The following is a 27,813-nucleotide window of genomic DNA, read 5'->3' on the forward strand; positions in this document are numbered from 1 at the left end:
TTCTTTGTATTTTTTAAAAAAAAAGCACAATTTTTTATTCGACCTGATATATATCATATGCATATAAAAAATAAAAATTAGTGATTACAAATAAATTGTGTATTATTTATGGCTGGCCAAAATTGTGTTATCCATGTTAATGATAATGATGATATTAGATAGATTGGACTATTATGAGTTCAAAATCGTCTCCTACCCCCTTCCAGTGGGCAATGTTTGCACTCCACTCATTCCTCCTCCTACTTTGGGGTCCTATAGCGCAGGTGATAAAATCACGCGCACATCACCTGCGTGAGGTTAGCACGTGCTTCTAGTGCGGGAGATGGAGATGGGAAGTTTCACTGTTTCATATATAGTGGCATTTCGCATTTAATTGGAACTCGAACGCACTGAGATGTGAGAGATTATCGGATTGGTTCAGTTGAGTGGCTTTCAGCACGCACCCAAGAGTGACTCGGCTTCATTCAAGCTTGGCTGCGCCCCTCATGGAAATGGAATCTGGACTTACTGCTAATCGGAGTCGTTCTCTGGTTAGCACTTTCATTTATTTTTGCTCTGCCATTGTTTTGAAATTGAAATTAATACGAGTGTCAAAGTGTTTTGTATGATCAATTTGCTTCTGAATTTCGTTTTCTGTTCTTTCATTCCACGTTTTGATTTCACTTGCCTTTCTGTACTGTGCTAATGCAATGGTTTGAATTTAAATTTTGCGAGTCTTCCTCGGCACTTGCTTCTGCTTGCTCTTGATGGCCATGGTTAATTCGTTGTGAGCTAAGTTTCTTTTTTCTGTTTCCTGAAGTTCTTTGACTTGGGTCAGTGGAAGTGTTGCCGAATTCTTTATTACTTGCCTTGCTTTGTGTTGGTTTCCGTGTTCTTGTTTAAATTCCGGTGTGGACTACTCTTTCATATGCGTATTATATTTGATTCAATCTCTAAATTTTACTAGAGAAGCATATCGCACAAATATATTTGATGATTCCATTTGCCTTATCATAAAATCTTAATATATTCGTTTGCCGTGGAAATTGAGCGATCCAATTTCGATAGGAACACGCTAGAGTGAGCCAATTATTTTTTCTCAGTTACGGTATCCTATCATTCACTTCTCATCGTTTCTAGTTTATTCATTGTTCTCTTTGATTTAAACGAGAAAGTTGATATTTCGGCTGAATATTAATTAATTCTAAGTCAGTTAGGTGTCTCTTTCCTTGAAAATAGTCTAGAATGGGTAGGCCGTAGCGGCCAACGAAGTTTTTACATTTGACAAAAACATCATGATTTTCTCAGGAGTAGATGAGTATTTCGTTGTTTCCTTGAGCTTGATGGAGGCGACGGGGTTTCAATAATTCACCATCGTTTTATACCAGTCTCCTCAGAAATGGAAACTTTGCACGTTTCTTGTGTTTGGTGGTAGTTAGAGGAATCGCCCGTAATTATAATCTATAATTTATTGAGATCAATAATCAACCTTTTGATCAATTGCTACTATTTGTTGTATTTTACGTGAAAGTAGATATTTTTTGACTTTTTTTCTTTTGTTCAAGTTCAACATGTTAGCTATTAACAATTGATGTGATTTTTTAAGGAAGTTATTCTAATAAGTTTTCTACCCATTAAGATGCTTCTCGATATATAATTTTAAAAAAATAATATTTTGATGCGTGGCCGCTGATACGGCACTGTTTCCTTTTTCAAATATGTAATTGTTTGAATCATAAAAAACCTAATGGTTTTCTTATTTTCTGATGCTTTGCAGATGTCATGGGCAAACCTCTCTAGGAATTTAATATTGGCATATCAAAGCTTTGGTGTGGTTTACGGAGACTTAAGTACATCGCCTCTCTATGTTTTTACAAGCACATTTGAAGGGAAGTTGCTGAAGCACTATGATGAAGAGACCATCTTTGGCACGTTTTCGTTGATTTTTTGGACCCTGACATTCATACCCCTGCTTAAATATGTTTTCATCTTGTTAGGCGCTGATGATAATGGTGAAGGTATTTTGCGATGAAATTATCTGTATAGGTTACTGCATTCATATAACATCCATTTTTTCATTTTTTCTTCAATTCTTTTTTGGGTAGTAACAGGCTATAAAGTTTATGCTCTGATTATAATTCAACAATTGTTAGGTGGGACATTTGCTCTCTATTCACTGCTTTGTAGGCATGCCAAGTTTAATTTACTTCCTAACCAGCAAGCAGCTGATGAGGAGTTGTCATCCTATAAATATGGTCCCTCCTCACAGGCTGCAACCTCTTCCCCACTAAAGAGGTTTCTGGAGAGGCATAAACGGTTAAGAACAGCACTATTAGTTGTGGTATTGTTTGGTGCTTGCATGGTCATAGGTGATGGTGTTTTCACTCCTGCAATTTCAGGTAAGTTTATATGTTAAGTCTATAGAAATTTGGCGGTGCCTGGAACTTCTTACATGCCATTTTACTGCACCCCTAGTCCTCAAAGGATAAAAATGTAAAAGAAAAGAAGAGGGATATATTTGTGTGAACTTTCAAGTCCTGACTAGCCAATGGCATCCACATTCCCTATTTTTATATTCTAAATTTTGCTGCTAAAATTAAATATTACTTGAGACCAAAGGGCCTTTCAGGGGCAACTCAGCTTTCTTGTCTTAGAATTTTATCCAAATGTACTAATACCACCGTGCTTGTACAATTTCCTTAATAGCTTGAAAGGAGATAACAGCTTCAGTTTAATATTTATTATTGTTTTACCGAATTAGTGATGGTTTGACATTTTATATGTGGATCGTCCGGTGTATAATAAGAAATTAACACAGTCGCCCACCCTTGCCTTTCAGTTCTATCATCTGTATCAGGAATAAGAGCAACTGGAAAAAAAATCACTGACGGTGAGTTAGTTCTTATTCATTTATTTGTCATCTTTGGTTGAAGATGTCACAATTCCTGTCATTGCTTTGCCAATTTTAAGGAAATAAAAATTGGCTTACCATGGAAATTCCGTTTTATTTGCAGGTGTACTTGTCTTGGTTGCTTGTTTCATCTTGGTTGCCCTGTTTGCTCTCCAGCATTTTGGCACCCATAAAGTAGCATTTATGTTTGCACCAATTGTTATAATCTGGCTTGTTTCAATTTTTTCTGTTGGGCTTTATAATACAATATATTGGAATCCAAAGATAGTTCGAGCTTTATCTCCTCACTATATCTTCAAGTTCTTCATCAAGACTGGTAAAGAAGGCTGGATTTCTCTTGGAGGGATTCTTCTCTGTATAACTGGTTTGTCAAACCTGGATCTTTATGACATTCATTTTTCATGCATCATAAATTTATTGGGACATTATGTTTCCATTTCTACTTCATGAATGTGCTTTGACTCACTAGAAGCTGAGATATAAGCACAAAGACCTGAAGTTCACTACTAGCTTACCTTTCTCACAGGAACTGAAGCTATGTTTGCAGATCTTGGTCATTTCACTGCTTTGTCAATAAGGGTGAGCTTGTAGCTTGACTTAATTTTATGTTTTGAATTGTGAGATATGCTCCTTGTCTTTTCATTAAATGTGAAAAATTTGAAGTATCTACATTATTTTATCTTTACTGCGCTGGTTATTAGCATGCAATGCCTATCTGAAGATGAGAAATTTATTAGCCTTTTCCTTTCTTGTGCAGCTTGCATTTGCTTTTGTTGTATACCCTTGTTTGGTAGTACAATACATGGGCCAAGCTGCATTTTTGTCTAAAAACCTCAACTCTATTCATAACAGTTTTTATGACTCAATACCTGGTTAGTTAATCTGAATCTCTGAATTGCTGATACCTCTGTCGCAACTGAATTATTGCAAATTATTTCAATTATTTGACAATTTTATATGCCCCACAGGACCTGTGTATTGGCCTGTCTTTGTTATTGCTGCCCTCTCTGCCATTGTCGGAAGTCAAGCTGTTATCACTGCCACTTTCTCCATCATCAAGCAGTGTCATGCACTTGGTTGCTTTCCTCGAGTCAAAGTTGTACACACATCAAAACATATATATGGACAGATCTACATCCCAGAAATTAACTGGATACTTATGATCCTGACTCTTGCTATTACCATTGGTTTTCAGGACACAACCTTAATTGGAAATGCTTATGGTAAATAATTCCTTTAATAGTATCTCCCTCATTTGCTCTCCGCTGAACCATGCATTTATAGAAGATCATTTATTCTGTCTTTTATTTTTCTTTTTGATGGCTAGTCATATTCTATGCTCTTAGCATTGGGGATGTTACACTTAGAGCCAATTTGGTGTTGTACGATTCTGTTGACTTCCTAAATTGTGTGGTGGCTTGATAATTGAGTAGGATCAAAGGACAAAATAGATTCTTAAACTGCATTATTACTAACTTGAGACCTGAGGACTTGAGTGTCAAAGTAAAGTCAGGAGAGAGAAAAACAGAGTTCAAAATAGAATACTGCACATTGTAATATCAGACTATGCCAGGTATCTTCTAGTTTGTTTTAGTATGTATTTAACATGATGCTTGTGCTACTATTTATGGTAAATTTAACTTATATATCTTACCATTGTTCGTTCTTATTGGGTATTTGGTTCACAGGACTTGCTTGCATGACAGTTATGTTTGTGACAACATTTCTGATGGCTCTTGTCATCATCTTCGTCTGGCAAAAAAGTGTTCTACTTGCTACCATATTTCTTTTATTTTTTTGGGTAATAGAGGCTACATATCTATCAGCAGCGTTCACAAAGGTGCCTCAGGGAGGATGGGTTCCTCTGGTCCTATCGTGCATCTTCATGGTTGTCATGTATGTATGGCATTATGGTACTCGTAGAAAGTATAGCTTTGATCTCCACAATAAAGTTTCGTTAAAATGGTTATTGGGATTAGGTCCTAGCCTTGGCATTGTCCGCGTCCCAGGGATTGGACTCATTTACTCAGAACTGGCAACAGGAGTACCTGCAATATTTTCCCACTTTGTAACAAACCTCCCTGCATTTCACAAGGTGCTGGTTTTTGTTTGTGTAAAATCGGTTCCTGTTCCATATGTCTCACCTGAAGAACGATTCCTTGTTGGGCGAGTTTGCCCGAGGCCCTATCGTATGTATAGGTGCATTGTTAGATATGGGTATAAGGACATTCAAAGAGATGATGACTTTGAGAATCAGCTCATACCGAGTCTAGTTGAGTTTATCCAGATGGAAGCAGTTGAACCACAATTCTCAAGCCCTGAAAGTTCTTCACTTGACGGGAGGATGGCTGTGATAAGTACCAGAAGCTTAGAATCAACTTCGACATTGATAGTGTCTGAGCATGAGGATGTTAGTGTCGACGACTCCATCCCTAGCAGCAAATCAATTACCCTGAGAAGCTTGCAATCCATCTATGAAGATGATAATGCACAACCAAGGAAGCGCCGAGTACGATTTCAGCTGCCTAACAATCCGGGAATGAATCCTGCCGTGAGAGAAGAGCTCTTGGATCTGATTCAAGCAAAGGAGGCTGGGGTTGCATATATTATGGGCCACTCATACGTGAAGGCGAGAAAGTCGTCTTCATTCTTGAAAAAGCTTGCGATTGATATTGGCTACTCATTTCTACGGAAGAATTGCAGAGGTCCAGCCGTTGCCCTTAACATTCCTCACATTAGTCTCATCGAAGTTGGAATGATATACCATGTCTAGTTGTTGATGAAATTTTGCAATTTGATTGGTGGAGGTACGGATAGCTCTCAGTTAGAAGTGGCTATTCCCCACTCATGCGGGAATATGCATTTTGAGTGACATAGGGTAGCTGTTACGGCCATGTCTGTCTTTGCTTTCTGCTGTTCTTCTCGTGTGTAAAGTACGTAGTAATGTGTGCGCGCGCGCCCGCGCCCCCGCGCGCAGCTCTTTATAGAAAATCTATTTTAAACGGGATGAGTCCAAGCTTGACCGTCTATTTGTTATTGCTTTTTGGTCATTATTCTAGCTGGCCACCTGAAAAATGTAATTTAATGGCAAGACATTGCGTTATGCGTTGGAGATGATTCGATCTATGTGATATGGAAAGTGTTTTGGCAACCTCGAGAATGTTACCATGCCAATAAGATTCAAGTCACAAAAGCATCGAATATCTTTCTGTCACTGTATATTCTATGCGCTAGCAAGGATGAGAATCTACTGATCATCTTTTTTTTTTTTAATAATTTTTTTTATGCAATGCTCGTTCGCTAACAATAAGATATGACGGGATCACTTTCGGGTTCCCCACGAGTTGTTAAATGGGAAACAAATTAATCGAGGCGGAAAAGGATAAGATGGATAAACTATTGCAGTTGTCACTAACTGTGGTCTTGATTGAACGTGGTGTGAAAGGAACGAGTTAGCGTTTAAGTGAGTTGGACCTTTCACTACGGCACTGATGATTTTGGAAGGGCATTAAATGATGCGATCAATAAGGGAGTTCTCCAAAAAGCGGATGTTTTTGTGTCACGTTGGGGCCAAGACCGGTCCCTTGACAATCAAGCTGATAAGAACGGATAGGATTAATACGTTTGTGGCAAGGAGGAAAAACACCTTTTCTGCTGCCGTTAATTCGGTAAAAAGGTGTAATAAAAGACTAATTACAGTGATGCAAAAAAATTATTCTTTTCTTTTGTTTCTTTATTTTATTTTAGCTTGGAGATGCAGTCGCTGATTTTTTTTCTTTTTGTCTGTGAAAAAACTAATCTTGATAATTGTTTGTTTGTCGTTTTTTTTTTTGTACGAGTTCAATGGGGCGACCATCGAATTCCATTTTGGAGAGATTAGGATCATCTATGGGGGTTTAAAACAAAAAAAGTAAGGGGGTATGTGTTACAGGTTGCTCTCATTTTTTGTGGCGTTATTTAAAAAGGAAAAATAAAAATGAAATGTATTGATGAAATACCACGTGTCTTTTTTTCGTATGCGCCTCCCCGCCTCCGCCCTCCGTTTAATGGTAAAAAATAGTAAACAATATTAATATAAAATGACATAATAAGAAAAACATTAAAAATATTATTTAAATTTCTAAAAAGCTTAAAATAAAAAAAAATAAAAAACTTACTACTTCCGTTGAAAAATATAAGTCATTTTTTAAGGAATTAAATGTTCAAAAATGTTAAGCATTTTTAATCTTTCGAGGTATAGTCATTGTCTTTTTTTCAAAAGTGTCCTTATTGATTAATGACTTTATATTTATTGTAAGGTGTTTAATAGAAATAAATATAAAAAATAGGTTAGTTTAAAAATAGATACTTACTTTATTGAAGGTAAAATGTGATTAAAAACACCTTACATTTTTTAATAAAGAGAATATATTTTAAAACAGATGAGTGTAAATTTTACTGTTAAATATTAGAATACTTGTGATGATTGATCCTGTAGATATCATTTAATACCACATTTTACATTCATTAGCAGGAAGAATATCAACAGGAGAGATTAGAGAATCATGTCCCCTCTGATGATAGATTGATAGTTAATATCAATATCGATATAGAGTAATATACATTACTGACGGTCAAATAAAAATTTTAATTCAATTTCGTGATCCGCTATTATGCGTACCGTTCTTGAAATCTGACAAGTGTTGACTGCTGAGAGTAATGAATCATGGAAATAAGAAGAGGTTCTCAAGGGGTAAGAGTGGTATACCAAGTCATGAAGATGATGGCATCGATTCGGTGCCATTTAGCAATTACTTGAGATCTGAAAGCTTAGAGACACGAGAATGTTGGGTTGTGATGCCTTCGGTCACGAGCTTCACGCATGCAAAGCGAGACACAACGACTCCGATAAATACTGGGGTTCGGTTTCGGCGCTAAGCATTGAGATGAGTAGGAGAATCTCATCTCCTAAACGCACCATTTTAACGAAAAAATTAATAAAGATTTAGCCAGTTTGCTAAACAGTGTCATCTGCAGGGCTTCTTTCAAAAATAAGTAATCTATGTTAGCAAGTCAGTAACATGAGGGAATTATCAATAAATAATTTATAAGAATACCTTTTGGGTTGGCCGAGGCCTTTATGGAGTCGAAACTTAAAGTTTTGGCTTCCCGGGCTCCTCCCCAGGTTATTCCTTCCTATTTTAATTTCCTCTTCATTAAGCAATTCCTTTATTGAACTGCTTTTGAGCGAACCTGTTTTGTTTTTGTTGATTTTCTATGTTATCCACTTACTGCACTGATCTCTTCCGATGCACGTTTTCAATATGAAATGTTGTCATATATTCGTGACATTCATAGTCACACCTTCATGTTCGATTTGTTGCTGTTAATATTGCACTACACAAGGTAGATAATAATGTTATTAGTTTCCATTCTATTGAAGATCGATTCTTGATGCATGCAAATGCCGGTTCTTGTTGTAGTTTCTTTCTTTTTTAAGCTTCGATTTGAAAGCTCACTTCAACTTTTCAAAATGAAATTTGTTAGCAACGAAAATATTTTAGTGATAAATAAGCTAAAAATACTCAGTATATGGAATCACCAGACGACTCTACCCTTCTATATCTTATCGAATTACTGTAGTATTCTGCTGAATGAGGTTGATATGTTTTAATACATCTTCTACTTTTCATTAAATACACTATACATTAATCATTGAGTAAATCCGATCGATTATTTCCCCATTAACCTTCCAGACTAAATGCACTACCTGATACATATATGACTATTGAAACTTAATTTTCCTTAGTGTCTGGTTGTTATGCACAATGTGTAACAAACATTTTTCTTTTCCAGCAGATGAGCAATGCAATGGAATAGTGCTTGTTTAAATTTTGGCATTTTGCAGTTTTCATGGGTCAACCTCTCTTAGAACCTTGTTCATCGTGTTGAATGCTAATGATAATGGAGAAGGTATTCTTAGACTAATATTCATCAGAGAGATATGACAATTTACAAATCGCTTTCATGGAAGGAAAAAAAAAAAACTATCAAGTATTCGCTTTGATTATGTTTCCACCATTTTCAGGTGGGACATTTGCTCTTTACACCCTCCTTTGCAGGCATGCTAAATTTAATTTACTTCCCAATCAGTAAGCAGGTGATAAGCAACAACCATCTTGTGATTCCTCATCACAGGCTGATGCCTCTCCACTACGGAAGAAGCTTTTGGACAATCATAGGAAATCCAGAGAGGTTTGCTCATTGTAGTATCGTTTGGTACTTGCATGATGATAGGTGATGGTGTGCTAACACCAGCAATGTTGGGTGAGATGCCAATCAAGTTTTTGAAATGAGTTTCTCATAATGTCATTTTGGTGTATGATATGGTAGAAGGAGATGAAGAGGGAAGAACAAGAGAGAAACAGAATAAACATAGAGGAGAAATAGAAAAGAAAGATAAGTAACAAGAGAGAAGAGAGAAAAACAAAAAGGAAACAAAAGTTGAGAGAGAACCGAATATATTTTTGAGTTTTTTCACATTAAGTATAACATCTGACTTGCACTTAGATCCTTTATATAAGCTTCTTCATCCCTTTATTCTAACCAAACCTAACTAACTAATCCCCCAGCTAACTAAGTTATTTATTCTTTACATATCAATATTTCCCTCCCCAAATGCCCTTGTCCTTAAGGGTCAACAAGAAAAAAATTTGAAAATTATATTGAAACAACTAAGTAGTATCTTCACCCACAAGCTTCTCTACCAAACCAATATTATTTTGATAATTTTGCCTTGCTTCCATTTAACCCTTTTATTTAATACTTCCTCTACCATCCCCATTACCTTGTACAACCTAAGATAAGTAACCAAATTTTGAATCTCCTTTAAGTTTATTAAAGGAAAATTGTAACACACCAAAATTTTTTTAAAAAAAATAATTTAACTCAACCATAGTTGGGTTACAGCCACCCAACACATTTTTATATCAATAATTTTAATATAAAAATATTTTATAATTGGTTTCAACTCACACACTATAGCATTTCAGATAAATTTTTACCTCCCACATGCCATTAGGCTAAATCATATTTGTCCATCCTTATACTCCCAACAAGTAAAATAAGCAATTTAGTCAATTTTCAATACAAGCCAGTTATTTGGCCTTATAATCATGCCAATTTAATCAATCCAAAGTAAACCAAATATTAAAATTACAGTCATCCAAATTGTACCAAAAATAAAAATAGTTTGAAAGGCATGATTACATTTATATATTTATATAATTAACAATAAACAAAAGCCCTAATATTGGCAATATAACACATTATAAATCATAATTAAATACCCAAAAGAGATAGTGGATCTATACCACTAAACCTCTGGGACTCCTCCACGTGTCACTCGTGGCTCTTCTCCTGAAAATTGTTAACCACATAATGAGACTCAAAAGTCCCAGTAACCAAAGCCAATTTATGATAGTGTATACAAACAGTTAAGTGTGTGCTTACTAAGTAAGAATTAAAAATAATATACTTCCAACAAATATAAGAAATATTACAATACACACAAACAACCATCCTTATATCCCTCAATTAACCTCGAGCCGTAGCTCTCACTCGGTGCTAAATTACCCGGCCAAAGGTAGATTAGCTCGAGCCCTTACAAGCCACCTATTGAGCTCCAATAGGGGCGTACCACGTGGCACATAAGTACAACAATAATAGCAAGTCTCCCAACACCTCCCACAATAATTAAACAAATTCATAATAATATTGCACAATTATACAATATTACAAAATTCATAATTTTCTCAATAATCACCCAATTAACATGAAGTAACACTAATCACAAATTAAAAGCATGGTTATCTTGTGGCTTTTTCAATAAATTATTCCTTAAAATTTCTCTCTCACCACAATCTTCACCAGTAATACAATCTACAAATAACATATTATTTATAAATATTAGTTTTAATTTTTGAAACTAATAAAATAATTCTAATAATAGAATTAAAAATATAACAATTTCTAATCTCAATCTTAATACAAATCTATAGTTAATACTATTAAGTAAAATTTTTAACTCCTCTTTTAATTATCAATAAACATTAATAATCTAAAAATCAACTTCTAAACTAATTTCTATTATCAAAATTTTCTTTTTATTTCATAAATTCGTACCTAAAATACCCAAAAATTAAAAATTGAGTCTCTAGCTTAGAATCATAATCCTATAACCATAATAATTCATTTCTCATCCCAAATAATCATCTAAACCTCAATAAATCAATATATATTTTTAGATCTAGTTTAGAATTTGATCCATAAGCCACAGATTCAAAGATCATCAATAAATTTATACTCTAGAACATTTATTATATTACTGACAACCTCAAAAATCATATTTATTTAACATAAATTCATCCCTCTTCCAGATCTTAAATTTTCTACCACTACAAACTCAGAAACCAAAGAAGAAGGATGACTAAGAAAAATTTTTAGAACACTTACTTAGTCTTGAAAAGCTTAAAATCACACCCTAAATATCCTATTAAAAACTCTTACCTTAAAAATTTAGATATTTCGCACCTGCAACTCGCTTCTCTCCGCCTCAGCTCGCGCGCAGGAAAAGAATTGAAGAAATGAAAGGAAACGGGTGAGTTATATAAAAATTCAATGGGTCCTACATCTTTTTTTATATTATTTCTTCTTTCCTCTCTCTCCCCTTTTTTTATTATTTTATGTAATCATGACGCGGCGCCGAAAGCAATTTGTTCTTCTTCTTCTTTCCCCTTTTTTTTAATACGTTTTCCCTTTTTTTTGTTATAATAATAATTTAATAATATTTTTTATTTTTTTTAATTATTATTTTTTTATTTTTTTTTATTTTTTTTTAGAATTATATCCTAAGTTAGATTTAATAATCATCTCTTACTAATTTTCTTACCTCTAAATATTATTTTTTTAATTTCTATTAACCCAAATTAACTATTAAAATTTAAATTGGGATGTTACAAAAATGACATAGCTTTTGCTTTTAAAAATGTCACAAATATGACAATTATGGCTTTGACTTTTTAGCTTGAAAAATTGTCCAAGCACATGAATTGAAATGATACCTATGTTTGTAGAATTTTTGAGGATAGAAAAAACAAATCTTTCAATCTCTGTGCTCTACTGCTTTTTTTGGGTTTAACTTTTTTGTGATTTTTGAGTTAGTTTTTTTTAAGAAGAGGCCTATACACTTGAAGAAATAGAGGAATTAGGATCGGTTTTCAAATAAAAAGAATGAATTTCAAGGGAAAGGACTTTTTCTCCTCAACATGTTAAGGCCCACCACCACTAGATGTGTTTTGCAGTCCTGTCCACTTGTCTGAGCCCAATAAAGTATTCTAAAACCCATCATGAAAATCAAGACTTGTTGCCTTTTGGACTTTTTGTGTGTCTCTCGCTCTTTGAAGATTGAAATCATGCACTTGTGCGATGCTCTAAGCAATGATTGAGGCTTCAAGATACAATCTTCAGCAACAAGGTCCTCGTCTAGTCCTGCTACATACCTCTTTAAGGCTTCTACATAGACTTCCCAAGAAAGTTGTTTACCCTTCTTTATCTGCATAGAAGATTGGTGCCATTGGAATACCTCCTTGTCTAAGTGAATTCTTGCCACGATAACTTCCCAAGAATCTAGTGTTTCACTAAAACTTTAAAAGCTACCTAAGAACGTCATCTTACTGGAATCTTGGAGATTCTAGTATAGGTTAATGGATGCCACCTCCATCCTTGGAAGATGACCCTCCACCATTATGGGATTCATTAGGCTGTCAATCAAGTTGAGCTATTCAGGTAGTGAGGGCTTAGAATTGATTCTTTAATGTATAAAGTCTTGCATCATTTCGATCTGTCATCTTCTTGAACGCAACTTAGGAACACGTTTCTGGCATATAAAGGTGAGGAAAGATAGGCTTTGGATAACTCTGATATGGTAGAAGGAGATGAAGAGGGAAGAATAAGAGAGAAATATAATAAAACAAAGGAGAAATAGGAAAGAAAGATGAGGGACAAGATACAAGAGAGAAAAAGGAAATAGAGGCAGAGAGAGAAGTGAATATATTTCTGGGTTTTTCCACGTTAAGCATAACATCTGACTCACACTCAAGATCCCTTATATAGGCTTTCTTCATCCCTTTATTATAATAGAACCTAATTAACTAATCCCCCAACTAAAAATTTTTTTTCTTCATTTATTTATTTGTTACATGTTGTTGTAATCTTAGGTATTATCTGTAATCACCAATTTGCGTGGAATACTTTTACCTTAATTACTTGAGAAGAATCTGTAAATGTTATATAGCATCTATTAAGCAATATTGTTGAGAGCAAGCTTAATAATATTGTAATAGGGGAAAAGATGGATCGCATCATGTTTTTTAGATTAGGATCTAATGTGAAACGGTTAGCTACTAATATGCATTACTAGGTGACAAGGAAACCTTCCTATTTTATCCTAAAATTGATTGAAGTAATAATCACTATAGACCAAATGTAACATCCTGATTTTTATATAATAAAGAAATTGTGGAATTTAGGTTTTGAGAAAAAAAATGATAATAATAGGAATTTATATTATTTGAGGTTATTTAGAAATAATATTATGATTAGGTATTTAATTATGAATTTAAAAATTTAAATTTAAAATCACATAAGCAATATTTAGTTAAGATATAATACATAAATAATTTTTTTTATGTGTGTGTTAAAAAAAAAAAGAGAAGGTAGAAGGAACAAAAAAAAGGGGGGGTGGAAGGTTGTTGTTTCTAAGTCCCACATTGGTTAGATGAGGGAAGAGAAGAGGTGCCTTCATGTATAAAAAGGAGGGGGTGTGCATTAGGAAGCATGAGAGGCTAAGATGCAATTTAGAGAAAATTGCAACTTTGGGCCCAAAGGTTTGAATAATTAAATTCAAACCTATAGTTTTTTTTTAATATAATTTTGGGACTCACAATCCCATTTTTATATTATTTTTCTCTCTTCCTCTCACGTTGCTCGGCGTTTTCTCGCAAGGGGGGATTATTTTCTTTTTTCTTTTTCTTCAGGTATGTTCTAACTTTCCTGTTTAGATTAGCATTTAAAAATTTATTTAATTACAAAATTAATTTTATAGTTATTTTCTAAATAATATTAGCTTTCTAGTGATATGATTATTTTGTAGGATAGAGTAAATATTTTGATTAGGATTTTTCTATAGGATAGTTAATCTGATGATATGATGGATTAAAAATATAGGTTAAAATTTTTAGGGATATAGTAAATATTATAGAATATTTTCTTAAGGTTGAAACTCATGTTTAAGAATTTTTGAGTTAAAATCTAGATCTATATGGTTGAATTTATGTGGAATCTGAGATGTAGGGATAAATCTATGATTATTAAATATTTATTTAAGTATGAATAGGTATTTTTGAGGTTATAGAAAGGTGATTTGAGGCTTCAGGATAATTCTAAAATTTTTAATTTATTTTTAGATGAATTTTTAGAATGTAGAAGGATGAAATTGCGATACTAGAAGTGAATTGAGGATAAAAAAAAAATAGTTCATTAGGGTACGAGAATTTTAGAAAAGAATTTGGGAAGTTAAATAAGGCATAAATCTTAAATTAGTGTTAATATGGACTATAGATTTAAGACTTTCTAACTCTTTAAATTAGAGTTATTTATTTTAATGTAAAATTAATATATAGTATTGTGAAATAATTATGTAGATTATATTGACAAAGATAGTGGTGAAAAAGGAGTTGTGAAGGGGAACTTGTTATTCAAGACACAAGGTAACCATTATTAATGTGTTGTGATGAGTGTGTTTGTGAATGGTTATGTGTTGTTTTGTTGTTTGGAAAAATTATGAATTATTGAAAATAAATACTGTATATACTTGTTTGAAATTATTGCCAAGTGGGTTAAAAATTTATTTTTGTTTATCATGATGAGATATTATTGTTCGGATATATTCCTGTTTGGATATTTGAATGATGCATGACTTGTCAGGGTATTTTAATGTATGGTGTTAATGGGAATTTCTGTTCGGTTAATTATTACCACGTGGTAAGCCCTCATTGGACCCAATGAGTGGCGTGTCGCTTGGTCCAACTCACCTTTGGCCGGGTGATTTGGCGTCCGAGCATGGTGAAAGGAGGATATAAGGTGCAGTCATGCAATTAAATACTTGTTCGGTTTGTTTGAAAATATTGTTCGGTTAAATGTTTTGTGTGCCCACTTAGCAATCGCATGATTAGTTACATCCGTATGCATCATTACATATTAATTTTTGGTTACTGAGACTTTTAAGTCTCATTCCCCGTGGTTAATATTTTTACAGGAGCGAATCCGGCCGAGAAAGCACCAGAGGTGTAATTATGGTGTATGAGACACCATCTTTTACGTTGCCTCTTATTTTGGATTATACAATGTATCTTGTGCCAACTTAGGACATATCTTGTCTATGGAGCATGTAAACTCTAATCCTTTTTATTAAATGCATTTATATGTCCAAGAGGATTATGTCTGTCCCTTTTGATTCATGACCTAATTTAAATAACATGCTATGAGGATCATGTCTGTCCCTCATGGTTCTAATTGCTTTTTGAGATATTTTAAGACCTGTGGTATATTGTCTTGGATGTATCATGGTAGAAATTTTCTACCATGATAAGGGTATGATAAGGGTTCAATGAAAAAAAAAAATGATTTCTTGAATTAATAACTTGCGAAAAATTGGTTTGTAAATTTGAGGGTGTTACACCAAATGGCTAATATCCTTGAAAGCATTTTGTTGTGTACATTTCTTGCTAGTAAAACATCCTCTACTAGCTCAAAATACAACTTTTGGTTTATCGAATTGCTATTTTACTAAATCAAATACATATAACATCAAAGGGTTATCTCTTTCCATGAGATTATCTAGTAAGTTGACTATACCTTATCCTTGACTGTAGTTTTAGCGTCAATATCAAGATTGCAAGTTGTACATAAAACATTAATGCAAGGTTATTTATTTTCTTTATTTGGTCTCCCTTGTTGGACATTCTAAGATTTGATGATCTAATCCTATCAGTTAGAAAGTTGATTTTTTTTCTAAGAAGTTTTATGTTGTTTGCAAGAGAACTTGTATTACTTGCGTGCATCATATTAGTTGGTCTTTTTGCTCTTTAACATTATGGCACCAACAAAGTAGAATTTATGTTTGCCCTATTGCTAATAATCTGGCTTGCATCTATTTTTTTTTTTCTGTTGGGCTGTATAATACAATATTATGGAATCTAAAAATAGTGTGCGCGATATCCCTAAATTACATATTCAAATTCTTTCAAAGACTAGTTTCGATGGTTGGAATTCTCTTGAAAGGATTCTCCTTTACAGTGCTAGTATGTTAGACTTGATCATGCCTACATAGCATTCCCTTTTATGTGCTACTTTATGCACAGATGTTATGGCTTAAGTTTTAGTTAATATTTAATAACCTTAATTGACTTTTTGTTTACAAAACTCTTGAGAGAATATTTGAACACAAACCCTCCTGATTGCTGAGCATATTGTGTATCACTAGGGTTTGAAGCTATGCTCGCAGATCTTGATCACTTTACTGCCTTTTCAATTAGGGTAAGCACACTTTTTTACTTTTGTTTATGTAAAATGAAATTTATTTGGAATTTGTTGATCAATTTATTGAAATGATGAGCAAATTCTGCAATATGTAATATCTATATTAGATAGTTTGGCCCTAGATTGCATGACACTTAAGATTGCAGGTTGTATTCTTAGCTACTTTATGAATAATACAGCTTTCAATAATTTTGTTGGTATAACTTGATAATGATTATTAGAATTGTCTGAAGAATATGCGACAATTTATCTCTATAACCTTGCAATCATTCAATGTTTTGTGCAGCTTGTATTTATTGTTATGATGCACCCTTGTTTAGTAGTACAGTACATAGGCCCAGCAACATTTTGGTCCAAAAACCTCCATTGTATTACTAAAAACTTTTATGACTCATAGCTAATTAGACTATCATACTAAACGATATTGTTTGCTATGATTTGTTAAACTAATATTATGTTATTTTAAGCTCCTTTATGTTTATTGGTCCTACAAAACTTGTATTTTAGCCTGTATTTATTATTGGAACCTTTATAATAGTTGTTGGGAGTCAGGTTGTTATAACTGCCACCTTCTCTATCATCAAATAGTGCCATGCATTTAGTTGCTTTCCATATGTCAAAGTTGTGCACACCTCAAAACGTATATATGAAAAAATTTACATCCCAGAAGCAAACTAGATCCTAATGATCTTGACTCTTACTTCAACTATTGGATTTCAGGAAATAACTTTAATTGGAAATGCTTATGGTAATTATTCTTAGCTGGAGAGTTTTTTCTTTCCTTACTTGTAACCCGGACAACACACACATGAAGATATAAACATATATCACCTTTTCCTTTTACTCCTTTAATTGCAATTGATGTGTTTCACTTTTATCATTTAGTATAACTCCCATAAAAAGTAAACTAGTGATTTAATATCAAGCCCTTTAATATTCATGTGATTATTGTTGTTTCCTCGTGTTTCAATTTTGGTATGCTTTGCTTTCTACCCAACAATTGGTTGAATTTTGGCTAGTTTTTCTCTGGGGCTGTCATATTAGCCTATTTCATAGGATAATATTGGAGAGCTTGGAAAATGTCAAGAGCATGTGTTTCTTTGACTAAATACTTAAATGGCATGTGTGTTTTATTTTTCTAATTGATTCTTTTTTGGTATTGGGTGACCAGGACTTGCTTTTGTGATAGAACATTTGTGACTATGTTTTTGATGGCATTTGTTATTGTTTTCATCTGGAACAAAAATATCATGCTTGATGTAGTATTTCTTTTGTTCTTTTAGGTGATTAAGGGTCTATACCTATCAACCGCGCGTGCTCATGAAAGTTCCACAAGGAGGGTGGGTTCCTCTTGGCCTATCTTACTTCTTTTTGCTTATTATGTATACTTGGTATTATGGCACTATTCAAAAGTACAATTTTGATATGAAAAAAAAACATTCATTGAGATAGGTAATAGGTTTAGGCCCCACGCTTGGAATTGTTCGTGTCCCAAAAAGAGGTATCATCTACTCATAACTAATAATAGGAGTCTTGGCAATATTCTCTCGCCTCATCACCAACCTTCCTGCATTTCATCAGGTGTTGGTTTTTATTTATACGAAATCAGTTCCTATTTTATATGTCCCTCCCAAAGAGTGCTTATTATGCGAATCTGCCCTAAACCATATTGTATGTATAGGTGCACAGTTAGATATCAATACAAGGACATTTAAACCAACGATGGAGAATTCGAGACCCTGCTCATATAGAGCATTGTAGAGTTTATCATGACAAATGTAACATCCCAATTTAAATTTTAATAGTTAATTTTGATTAATAAAAATTTTAAAAAATATTTAGAGGTAAGCAAATTAGTAGAAAATAATTATTAAATATAACTTAGGATATAATTCTAAATTAAAAATTTTTTTTAAAAAAATTATTATTAATTAATTAATTAAAAATATTATTAAATTATTATTATTATAAAAAAAAGAGAAAAGGTGTGAATAAAAAAAAAGGGAAGAAGAAGAAGAAGAATGAGTTTGCTTTCGGCGCCGCGTGCTACAATTATTACGTATATATAATAATAATAAAAAAAAGGGGGAGAGAGAGGAAAGAAGAAATAATAAAAAAATGTGGGACCCTCTGAATTTTTATAAAAACTCACCCGTTTCCTTTCGTTTCTTCAATTCTTTTCCTGTGAAAAAAAAATGGTCAAGTTGACTCAATGGTACCAGACTTCGTCTCAACTTCGTTAAGGTGGTAGAGGTTGGAGGTTCGAGTTTGGGGAGGTTCCAAAAGACCCCCATGAGGGTGGGGTGAGGAATAACCACTGTACCACCAGTGGGAAAGCCGGCAATCATGTGGTGACATGTGTGTTGTCCAGCGCCTGGGAAAAGACCCTGGAGAGGCAGTGGTGACCCAGGAGGGCTGTTACATAACCCAACTATGGTTGAGTTAAATTATTTTTTAAAAAAAAATTTAGTGTGTTACAACAAAAGCAATGGCATCACAATTCATAAATGATAGGAATTCAGGATTAATTTGTTCATGTTGCATTTCCTCACAATCAAGTTCAAGCCTATTATTGGGAGGATTGTTAAGCTAGCATATTTTACAGTCTATTATTGAGGATTAAAGCTTGAAATTTATCGGGAGCCAAGTGAAGTTTCAGATGCTACATAACATTGATATGGATTCTACAATGAGGGAGGAACTTTCGGATTTGATAGAAGCAAAGGGATGTGGGGTTATATATATAATGAGACATACAAATGTGAAAGCAAGGAGGTTGTCACCATCCTTGAAAAAACTAGTGGTTGATATTGGCTATTCATTTCTACGCAGAATTATAGGGATTCAGTGGTTGCCCTTAACATTCCTCATATCAGTCATGTGGAAGTTGGGATGATTTGTTATGTGTAGATTTGAAATTTTGTCGCTTGCTTACAGGTAAGGCTATAGGCTCTCTAACACGTTGTTGTCAGGAGAGAGAGGGGTTAAGCATGTGTGCTCCATTTCTTCATTCAAAGTTGCCCTAAAGTGGATATCAAAACCATCTACGGGAGGATGTGGTATTTCCATAATGATACTTATTGAATAAATCCAAAATTAGTGTCTTCTCATTCATGGGAGGTTTTTTTTAAGACAGTCAAACTTCAACTGATCATTTTTAGGATACTTGTTAGACAATAATAAACTAGTAGGAATTAGTAGACATTGATGAATAATTATTGAATTTAAATACGTAGTACACATAATGAGTGAGATTTATCATTAGACAATAATATATCTATTCACTCATACATGAAGATTACTGTAGCTAGTTTAAAACTAATCCACGTGGGGAGTAATCAGGCAAACTCAAAAAAGAAGCTCTCGGGTAAAATACCTTGCATATGTCCATAGGCCATTATCCAATTTTGAAGCATTTAGGTAAGTTGATTTCTTGCTACATTTGTACTTTTGTATGACTTCTTATAATTGACTACACGAATTTTTTCAAATCAAGTGAGAGGTTCAATTTACATTGAAAAAATGACAATTCAGGACTCTATAAAAATATTAAGGACAATTACATATTTTAAATTATTGAAATTTTAACAATAGATTATGATTTTTGTTTGCAATTAAAAAATGTAAATAGTTGATTGTAAAATTAATAAAATACACTTGAGATTATTTATAACATTAATTGATAATTTAAAAGAACCAATTATGAATCTCATTTTTTTCTCAATATATAGGCAAACCACTTGAAAAATTAAGAAAATACATTTAGAATTATTTGTAATGTTAATTAAAAATTTACGAGAATTAGTTGCAAACTGTGAGCCAATAATTTTTGATTTTTTGCCATTACTTAGAAAATATATTAAACTATGAAATCCATTATAAATATCAAGTTAATCAACAAAAAAATAATTTATTACAAGACCATAATCTTTTATTGAAATTTTAATAATTTTAAGTTTGTAATTGTTATTAGTTCCTAATAATCATTGGGAAAAAACAATAAAATTTTTTTGAATTATATAAATTATAATTTAGTCTCTCAAAATGTTATAATTTTATTGGAGTTCTTAAAGATTTCTATGTAAATAAATTTTAAAGTAAAAAGACTATTTTACCTTTATTGAAAATAACAAGTTCTAATTACAACTTTTATTAAGAAATAGCAACTTTTATTTTGTAAATTACAAGAGTTAAATAAGAAATCACAACCTGTTACGTGTGATTTTTGTTATTAACAAATAAGCCCCAATTATAACTTTTATTTAAAGAATAAAATTTTTATTTCGTAAATGACAAGAATTAAATAAAAAATTATAATTTATCAAGTATAATTTTAATTATTGAAAAACATGTTCTTAAAATAACAAACCCAATTTATAACTTTTGTTTAACGAATAATAACTTTTATTTAAAGAATTATAAGAGTTGAATAAAAAATCACAACTTATCAATAAAAGTAAAATGATATTTTAAATTTACAATTTATTAACACAAAAATGTTCTAACATTTTAATAAAATTACAATATTTTAAAAAATTAAATTATTATTTATATAATTTGAGAAAATTTTATTATCATTTTTTTATTTACATTTTTAAATTTAAAAAGTTTGAGAGGTTGCCATTTGTGCCAACATCAGTTATTACACCTTTCTTCCAATTTATAACTTTTATTTAATGAATAATAATTTTTATTTAAAGAATTATAAGAATTGAACAAAAAATCACAACTTATCAATAAAAATAAAATAATATTTTAAATTTACAATTTATTAACACAAAAATTTTCTAACATTTTAATAAAATTATAATATTTTAAAAAATTAAATTATTATTTATATAATTTGAAAAAATTTTATTATCATTTTTTTATTTACATTTTTAAATTTAAAAAGTTTGAGAGGTTGCCATTTGTGCCAACATCAGTTATTACACCTTTCTTTCTTTTTCTTAAAAAAGTCCCTATAGTGAGTTTGTGGCCCATGACTAATCCCTAATCTCTACCGTTCCTTCCCCGATTTACCATGCGTTGACTAGACTGCACCGTAACTAATACCATGAACAAAGTACAAACACCGTGGTATTATGATAGGACCCACGGCCCGTGGCCATTTCTCCTCTGCACTAATTGATCCCAGCCTTCTAGCCCCTTCTCTCCTCTGCACTAATTGCCGAAAGGCCGAAAGATCGGCTGGAGGGTTTCGGTATCCGCCGGAGTAAACGTATTTTGCCGGTGTGGTCCTTCTCATAACGGCTAGCTGTGAGCCACGCTTAATGTCATTAATGCGTTTCGCTGCCTTCTGATCCAAATCAAAGGGGCCATATGCTGCCTTTACCCCATTGATTCATCGCCTGACTATCCGGAAGGGGGGAAAAAAAGAGCTTGTCACTTTCTGAGTCAACACTGGCCGCAACAAGCTCTCTGCTCTGCTGTGACTATTCTACCCGCTTTCTTTAGTTTGCATTTTCGTTCATGGTTTTCACTTGAAGTCGATTCGACTGGAGATACCTACTGAGAATCCAGGATGAGTTTTCAAGATATTCAGGGCGGGCCCAAGCGACCTGCTTCCCGAACTCAATCGCCGTCGCAGGCGGTTGCTGCGGGGATTTTCCAGATCAATACAGGCGTTGCCACTTTCCGACGACTCGTTGATGCCATTGGAACCGTCAAAGACACCGTTGGTCATCGCCAGAAGCTGTATGTTTCTGTCTACTTTCCGAAACTAACTGCCCTTCTGTTTGTTACTTAACCGCTGGTTTGGATTTGACGATTTGTGTACTATTTGGTAGGCACGATACGAGGCAGCGGATACTGCAGCTGGTGAAGGATACTTCTGCAAAGCTCAAAGCCTTGAGCGAATCCGATCTTGCTGCCGGTGCTGATGTATGATTTACTTCATTTCTCACTCTGTCTTTCAGCTGTTTGTTGTTTTTCCTAGCCTAATTGATGCGTCTCAAATGACTTTGTTACCCATAATAATTACCTCAATACTAGATAATTAGAAAAGGGAAGAAAAATCCGCCGTATTGTTTGTTATTTCGCTTTTCATATTGTCTTTGGCCCTGAATTTGATGCTTATATTTAGGCCCATTTGAAGCATAATGGTTGGTTATATTTATGTTGTCAAATTTCCTAAATGAGGGAAAGGGGGAAAAAATTCTGGTGATTTTTTATTCCATTAATTTTCTATCCTTTGTTGGACCAGTCTGGTAAGAAAATTGAAGATGCTAAGCTGGCGAGAGATTTCCAAACCACGTTACAAGAATTCCAGAGAGTGCAACAGCTTGCTTCTGAGCGCGAATCTACCTACCTTCCTGCTGCTCCTGCTTCTTCTTTACCAACGAGGTCTGATGATCCTTTGCATGATAAATATGCTTCTATACTTTCAAAATTGTTACTCCCCCTTCTCTTTTCTAATTCCATTATTTATGTTTTTGATAAACAGCTTTGGCTCTGGTGGAGAATCAACTGGCATAGGTCTGGAAAGCCAACCTTTTATTAGAGAACAAAAGAGGTAAAAGTTTCCGCTACTCCATTGTGCCATGCATAATTTGTTTGTCTCATACTCAACTCGCTGGTTATAACAAGAGCTGTTATTGATGGTCTGATTTTCTTGATCAATGATAAAAATGAAGGCGGGAGATACTTTTATTGGATAATGAAATTGCATTCAACGAGGCCATGATTGAAGAAAGAGAACAGGGCATCAAGGAGGTAGAGGTGCAAATTGGACAAGTAAATGAAATATTCAAGGACCTAGCCGTTCTGGTTCATGAGCAGGGGGTTGTTATTGGTAAATGATGTACCATTGTGCATAATGGGAGTTTATATAGCTTGCTTTTTGTTGCTATGTTTAGTTAATTCTGTTTCCCTCATAGTTTGTTTCATCGTGCCAGATGATATTCAATCAAATATTGATGCTTCTGCGGGTGCAACAACCCAAGCTACTACACAGTTAGCCAAGGCTTCCAAAAGTATGAAATCTAAGTCTTCATGGGTAAGTTGTAAAGACCTTGACATGCTCGTAATCTCCAATCCTCTGGTCCCAAATGTAGGAGTTGGTTGGGGGGTTTGTTTTGGTCGTAAATATAAGATGCCAATCTCTTTTGCTCCCCATCTTTATTATTTTTTTCCTTGCCCTGTAATTAGAATTCTAAATGATGTATGAGTTATGTGGATTATACTCTAATGTAAATGACTTAAAGGAGGGGTGTTTTAAGGAAACAATCATGCATGTTTTTACAAATAACTAACTCGACTAATATCCTTAATCTATGATAATTAGTTGACGAGCTCTTACATTTAGAATTGAAGGGAGTTATAAGTAAACATTTGGTTCCACGTTAGAAATCACTAAAACCATGGTTTTGGTGATTTCCTTCATGAAACCAAACACGTTCTAAAACTTTTGGCTTGCATCATAACTAAGCAAGTCAGCTTTATTAAAATTAGAATAATAACTTCCAATTTAATATCTGCGCATGGCATTGCCTATTGTGTATTAAGTATGATGGTTTTGTCGCTGCATGCTACTCTTACATTATCCTGATGATTTATGGATATTTGAATTTTTGTTACTGTGCAGTGTTGGTGGGTGCTTGTAATTTTTGTTATAGTGGTGGTCGTCCTCGTTGTTTTTCTCATCATTTAGTATCCAAGCGCGTACATGCTGGTATGGGATGATTTGGCTGGACGGATTTTTGGCTTTCTCAGTATCACCTTCCTGATTTTGGTGTGAATTTGTTAAATTCTTCTCTTATTCCGTGAGTCCTTAACTGTGTTAAGACTTCAAGAGTGTATGGCGGCCCTTCACAGCCAGCATTTTTGATATCTAATCTGTCCATTGCTGGAAGTTCGAAGAAGGAAAGGAATAGCGAGTCTACAAAAAGCTGGCCTGATATCCAATGGAAAGATGCTTGAGTAGTCGATACTGCTAAAACTTGAGAGGTTGACTAATGCCAAATGTCTGTGTATTTCTTTTCATGTTGCCATTATTGTGTTAGGGACCATTTGTTTGCACGGCAGTTGATCCGTTTCCACGACTGTATCAAATCAAAGACAAGTGGGAAGGAAATGAGGCAGTTCTCTTATTGCCTTGGGAGTGTTGTTTGTGTATCAATTCTAGTACTTGGGTGGAGGAAGATACTTTAGCTCTTTTTTTTTTTTTTCCTTAAAAAAATATATTTCAAGATTTTAACCATAAAGTAACTATTATTTATGTTTCACATGATTCCCGCCACTTGAGTTAATCTTATTGAATCCTTTTTCATTTGAAAAAAATAGCCAACAGACATTACTTATTTGAATTTTAAATTTTAACATGCGAATATTTACTGGCTTAAAAAGGATGAATGCACTTTGTTGCTTCATCCGGAGAAAACTTGCACATCTTTCACGTTTGCAAGTCCTCGAGGGACTTTCGTTCTTGTTGATTTTGTAAATTATAAGTATTTTTTATTGACTCCTTAAATATATTGGCAACAATTAGTGTTAACTGGATGTAGTGCCTTTTTTGCCCCTTTCGTTAGCGGAAGTGGCATGATTTTTATTATCGTGAAGATGTAAAATCTTTTAATTTAAATCTTCTTTTTCTCCTTTTGTAAATAGGCAAACACTAACGTTATATGAATTTTAATGGAGAAAATAGAGGGGAAGGGAGCCTCTTAATTTGGGGGAGGTTTTGGACCCTCCCCTCTAGTTTGCCAAACAAGGTGCAACGGGGAGGGGAAGGCCAAACAAAAGGGTAAACTGCAAAGCTCTTGTTAGGATTTTTGATCTTTTGAAGGAAGGAAATAGATCCAGACCCGGTCACCGCCTTCTGACTTTTGAGAGGAGGAAAGGGAAGGAGAAGAAAAGACAAGGAAAGCTGGCAACCCGCAGGTAGGGCTTGATCGGGTTTCTGGTTTTGAGTAGGCAGCCGAAGATCTCACAAATAGCCACCCTCCTCCGGCATCCGGTGAAACCAATTCTCACACTCTGATCAGCAATGGCGGCCCTCTTATATCACATGTTCTCCTCGTCTGCATTGGTGTCACTTGGTCTCTACAACCTCATCGCCTCAACTCGCAGCTATCTCAAATCCCCTCATTCCTACTCCGCCAACCCTTCCACCCCTTTCCTCCTTCCTCCTCCAATACTCAGAATCACCGTCTTCGTTACCTCCCTCTCTACCTCGTCTCCGCCTGTCTTCTCATCGCCTTCATCCATCAGCTCATTATTTCCTCCGATTCCGACCCTCTCCTAAAAGGTCACACCCCAGTTCACCGTTTCACCTCACTCCAATCTGCCGCTGTCCTCTTCCTCTTCCTCATCCTCTCCCTCTCTCTTTTCCTCTCCGATTCCTCCACCCTTCTTCCCCTCCCCAATGATCTCATCTTTGCCCTGGCTTCTGCCCTTTTCTTCTTGCAATACTCCGTCTCCGCCGCCTCTGCTTCCGTCCAGACATCTGATCTTGAGGCGAAATGCAACTCTGTTTCTGCCCGCATTTCAGCTACCGCTGCCCTTTTGTGCCTAGTTATTGCTTGTAAGCCTAGGCTCTTCGTTGCCGATATTGGTTTGGGAGCTTCTCTAATCTTGCAGGGGCTTTGGGTTTTGCAGACTGGATTGTCCCTTTACGTTGACGCATTTATTCCCGAAGGATGTCATCGTTTGCTTGATGTGGTAAATGGGGTTGAGGGATCGACCAAGTGTGATGTTGAGGAATTCAAGTTCAGAGCTGTGGCTATTCTGGATCTCTTGTTTTTGGTTCATGTGATGTTTCTGGTGGTCATTGTCATGATCACTTATGCTGTCGTTGCAAAAAGCGTTGGCGTCCGGAGATCTGGCTCCTACGACGCCTTGCCTAACAGTTCTTCCCCTTCTGAAAGTAATCATAGTCATATACAGATGAAATCATTGACTGGCGTGCAGGCTTGAATCATTCCTGTACCTTTTCCCTTTTCACTGCTCAGCACTTCTTTCTGATGCAATTCCTTTTTCTTCGGCAATATTAGTATGATCGTTGTGCTAGGTAATGATATCTGAGCAGAGCTACAATATATTTCGCCTTAGAATTTTGTGATCGGATCAAAACATAAGGGACTTCTTATATACAACCAATGCATATTTATTGAGTTCAAGTAGTTATCAGCTTCCCTTGTCCTTTTTCTTCTTGAATGTTACTGCTTTTAAATCACATTTTGCTACTTTGTTTCATATCACTGATTTCAAAAGATGCATGGACACTTGAACTTAACGATAATAATATTATAATGAATGAGTTAAGGAATTGCTCACACATTTCTTTGTGTAGTTTAAGCCATTATGTTCTTCAAGAATTGATTTAGAACTCACCTCTAAGATACTCGTAGTGATTCCTTAGGAATCTTGCCTTTTTCATTGAGCCATTCATCCCACATGTTCATATTGATAATTTATTTTGCATAAATTATGATCTCACGACCCTGCTGGTGATCTGTGTACCCAGTTTTGCAGTTAAGCTTTGAACCAGAATCCGCTTATGTTTTCTGGGACTTGATCCAGTTCTAACACTTCAAGATTTCCTTGAGGGGTCCATGACTTGTTCACAGCATATACAATCAATCGTTAATTTGCAGGCAGTCTCAGATGCCTGAAAATTGGAAACACATGCTAGAAACTAGGGCGAGCCAACAACATTCACGGTGGTCTTAGATTTCTTAAAAAGTTTGTATGACTCCGCTATGGGAAGGAAATATGTCCTGCAACATATCAGTGGAATTAGGAATTTCAGAAGATATATGAAGAGTTCATATCTCACCGTTATTAGAAAAACAAATATAAGTAACTGAGTATAACTAATTGAACACATCAATTGAGATATGGTATAGCTTTGAGAGTGCGTGGGCTACTAGGCCAGTGGAGCTGCACAGTGACTTTTCTCTTACATGTGCATGTGCTGTCTCTTATTCTTGAAGTGTTCTCATTTTTGGAAACAGCCTGCAAGTTGATATTTTTAGAACCGATGCTTCCATGGCTGAATGTTATTCAGTCTAATGCAGTGGAATTTTTACTGTAACTATCAAGTTCCTTTAATTTTATATCCCCCATTTTGGTCTTCTGTTATTGTCTTGGGCTCTAGTTCTTAAGGAGTTTATGAGCAATTTTTTTACTACGTGTTCTCACTTCTGACTGTTACTTATTATCCTTGGGACATACTGATCAAACGTGTGAGATTGGGAAATTTGTTTATCCCAGTTTGGGTCCTAACTGCCGAGTAATTTTTTCTTTTCTTTTCTTTTTGGGGTTTGAGAAAATGATAGTTTTCT

At 34.4% G+C, this 27,813-nt stretch overlaps 2 protein-coding genes and 2 pseudogenes across 2 annotated transcripts; all 4 read left to right on the forward strand.

The window, feature by feature from the left end:
- The first annotated feature begins 369 nt into the window (after positions 1–369).
- On the forward strand, positions 370–6,041 carry LOC129300734 (potassium transporter 4-like). The gene is made up of 9 exons (XM_054939318.1): positions 370–530; positions 1,757–1,997; positions 2,133–2,378; positions 2,819–2,869; positions 2,994–3,254; positions 3,417–3,469; positions 3,648–3,762; positions 3,859–4,113; positions 4,579–6,041. The coding sequence occupies exons 1-9, from the start codon at positions 486–488 to the stop codon at positions 5,661–5,663; spliced, it is 2,352 nt and encodes a 783-aa protein (XP_054795293.1). The 5' UTR covers positions 370–485; the 3' UTR covers positions 5,664–6,041.
- A 1,547-nt stretch (positions 6,042–7,588) lies between these two features.
- Positions 7,589–19,438, forward strand: LOC129300736 (potassium transporter 4-like; annotated as a pseudogene).
- A 2,164-nt stretch (positions 19,439–21,602) lies between these two features.
- On the forward strand, positions 21,603–24,669 carry LOC129300733 (syntaxin-22-like). The gene is made up of 7 exons (XM_054939317.1): positions 21,603–22,225; positions 22,318–22,411; positions 22,734–22,873; positions 22,974–23,042; positions 23,164–23,321; positions 23,425–23,525; positions 24,114–24,669. The coding sequence occupies exons 1-7, from the start codon at positions 22,053–22,055 to the stop codon at positions 24,177–24,179; spliced, it is 801 nt and encodes a 266-aa protein (XP_054795292.1). The 5' UTR covers positions 21,603–22,052; the 3' UTR covers positions 24,180–24,669.
- A 499-nt stretch (positions 24,670–25,168) lies between these two features.
- LOC129300732 (uncharacterized) lies at positions 25,169–27,580 on the forward strand (annotated as a pseudogene).
- Positions 27,581–27,813: the final 233 nt, after the last annotated feature.

The sequence above is a fragment of the Prosopis cineraria genome, unplaced genomic scaffold (assembly GCF_029017545.1).
Source record: "Prosopis cineraria cultivar Desert tree isolate PC_DT_omini unplaced genomic scaffold, ASM2901754v1 PC1726, whole genome shotgun sequence".
Taxonomy (NCBI): domain Eukaryota; kingdom Viridiplantae; phylum Streptophyta; class Magnoliopsida; order Fabales; family Fabaceae; genus Prosopis; species Prosopis cineraria.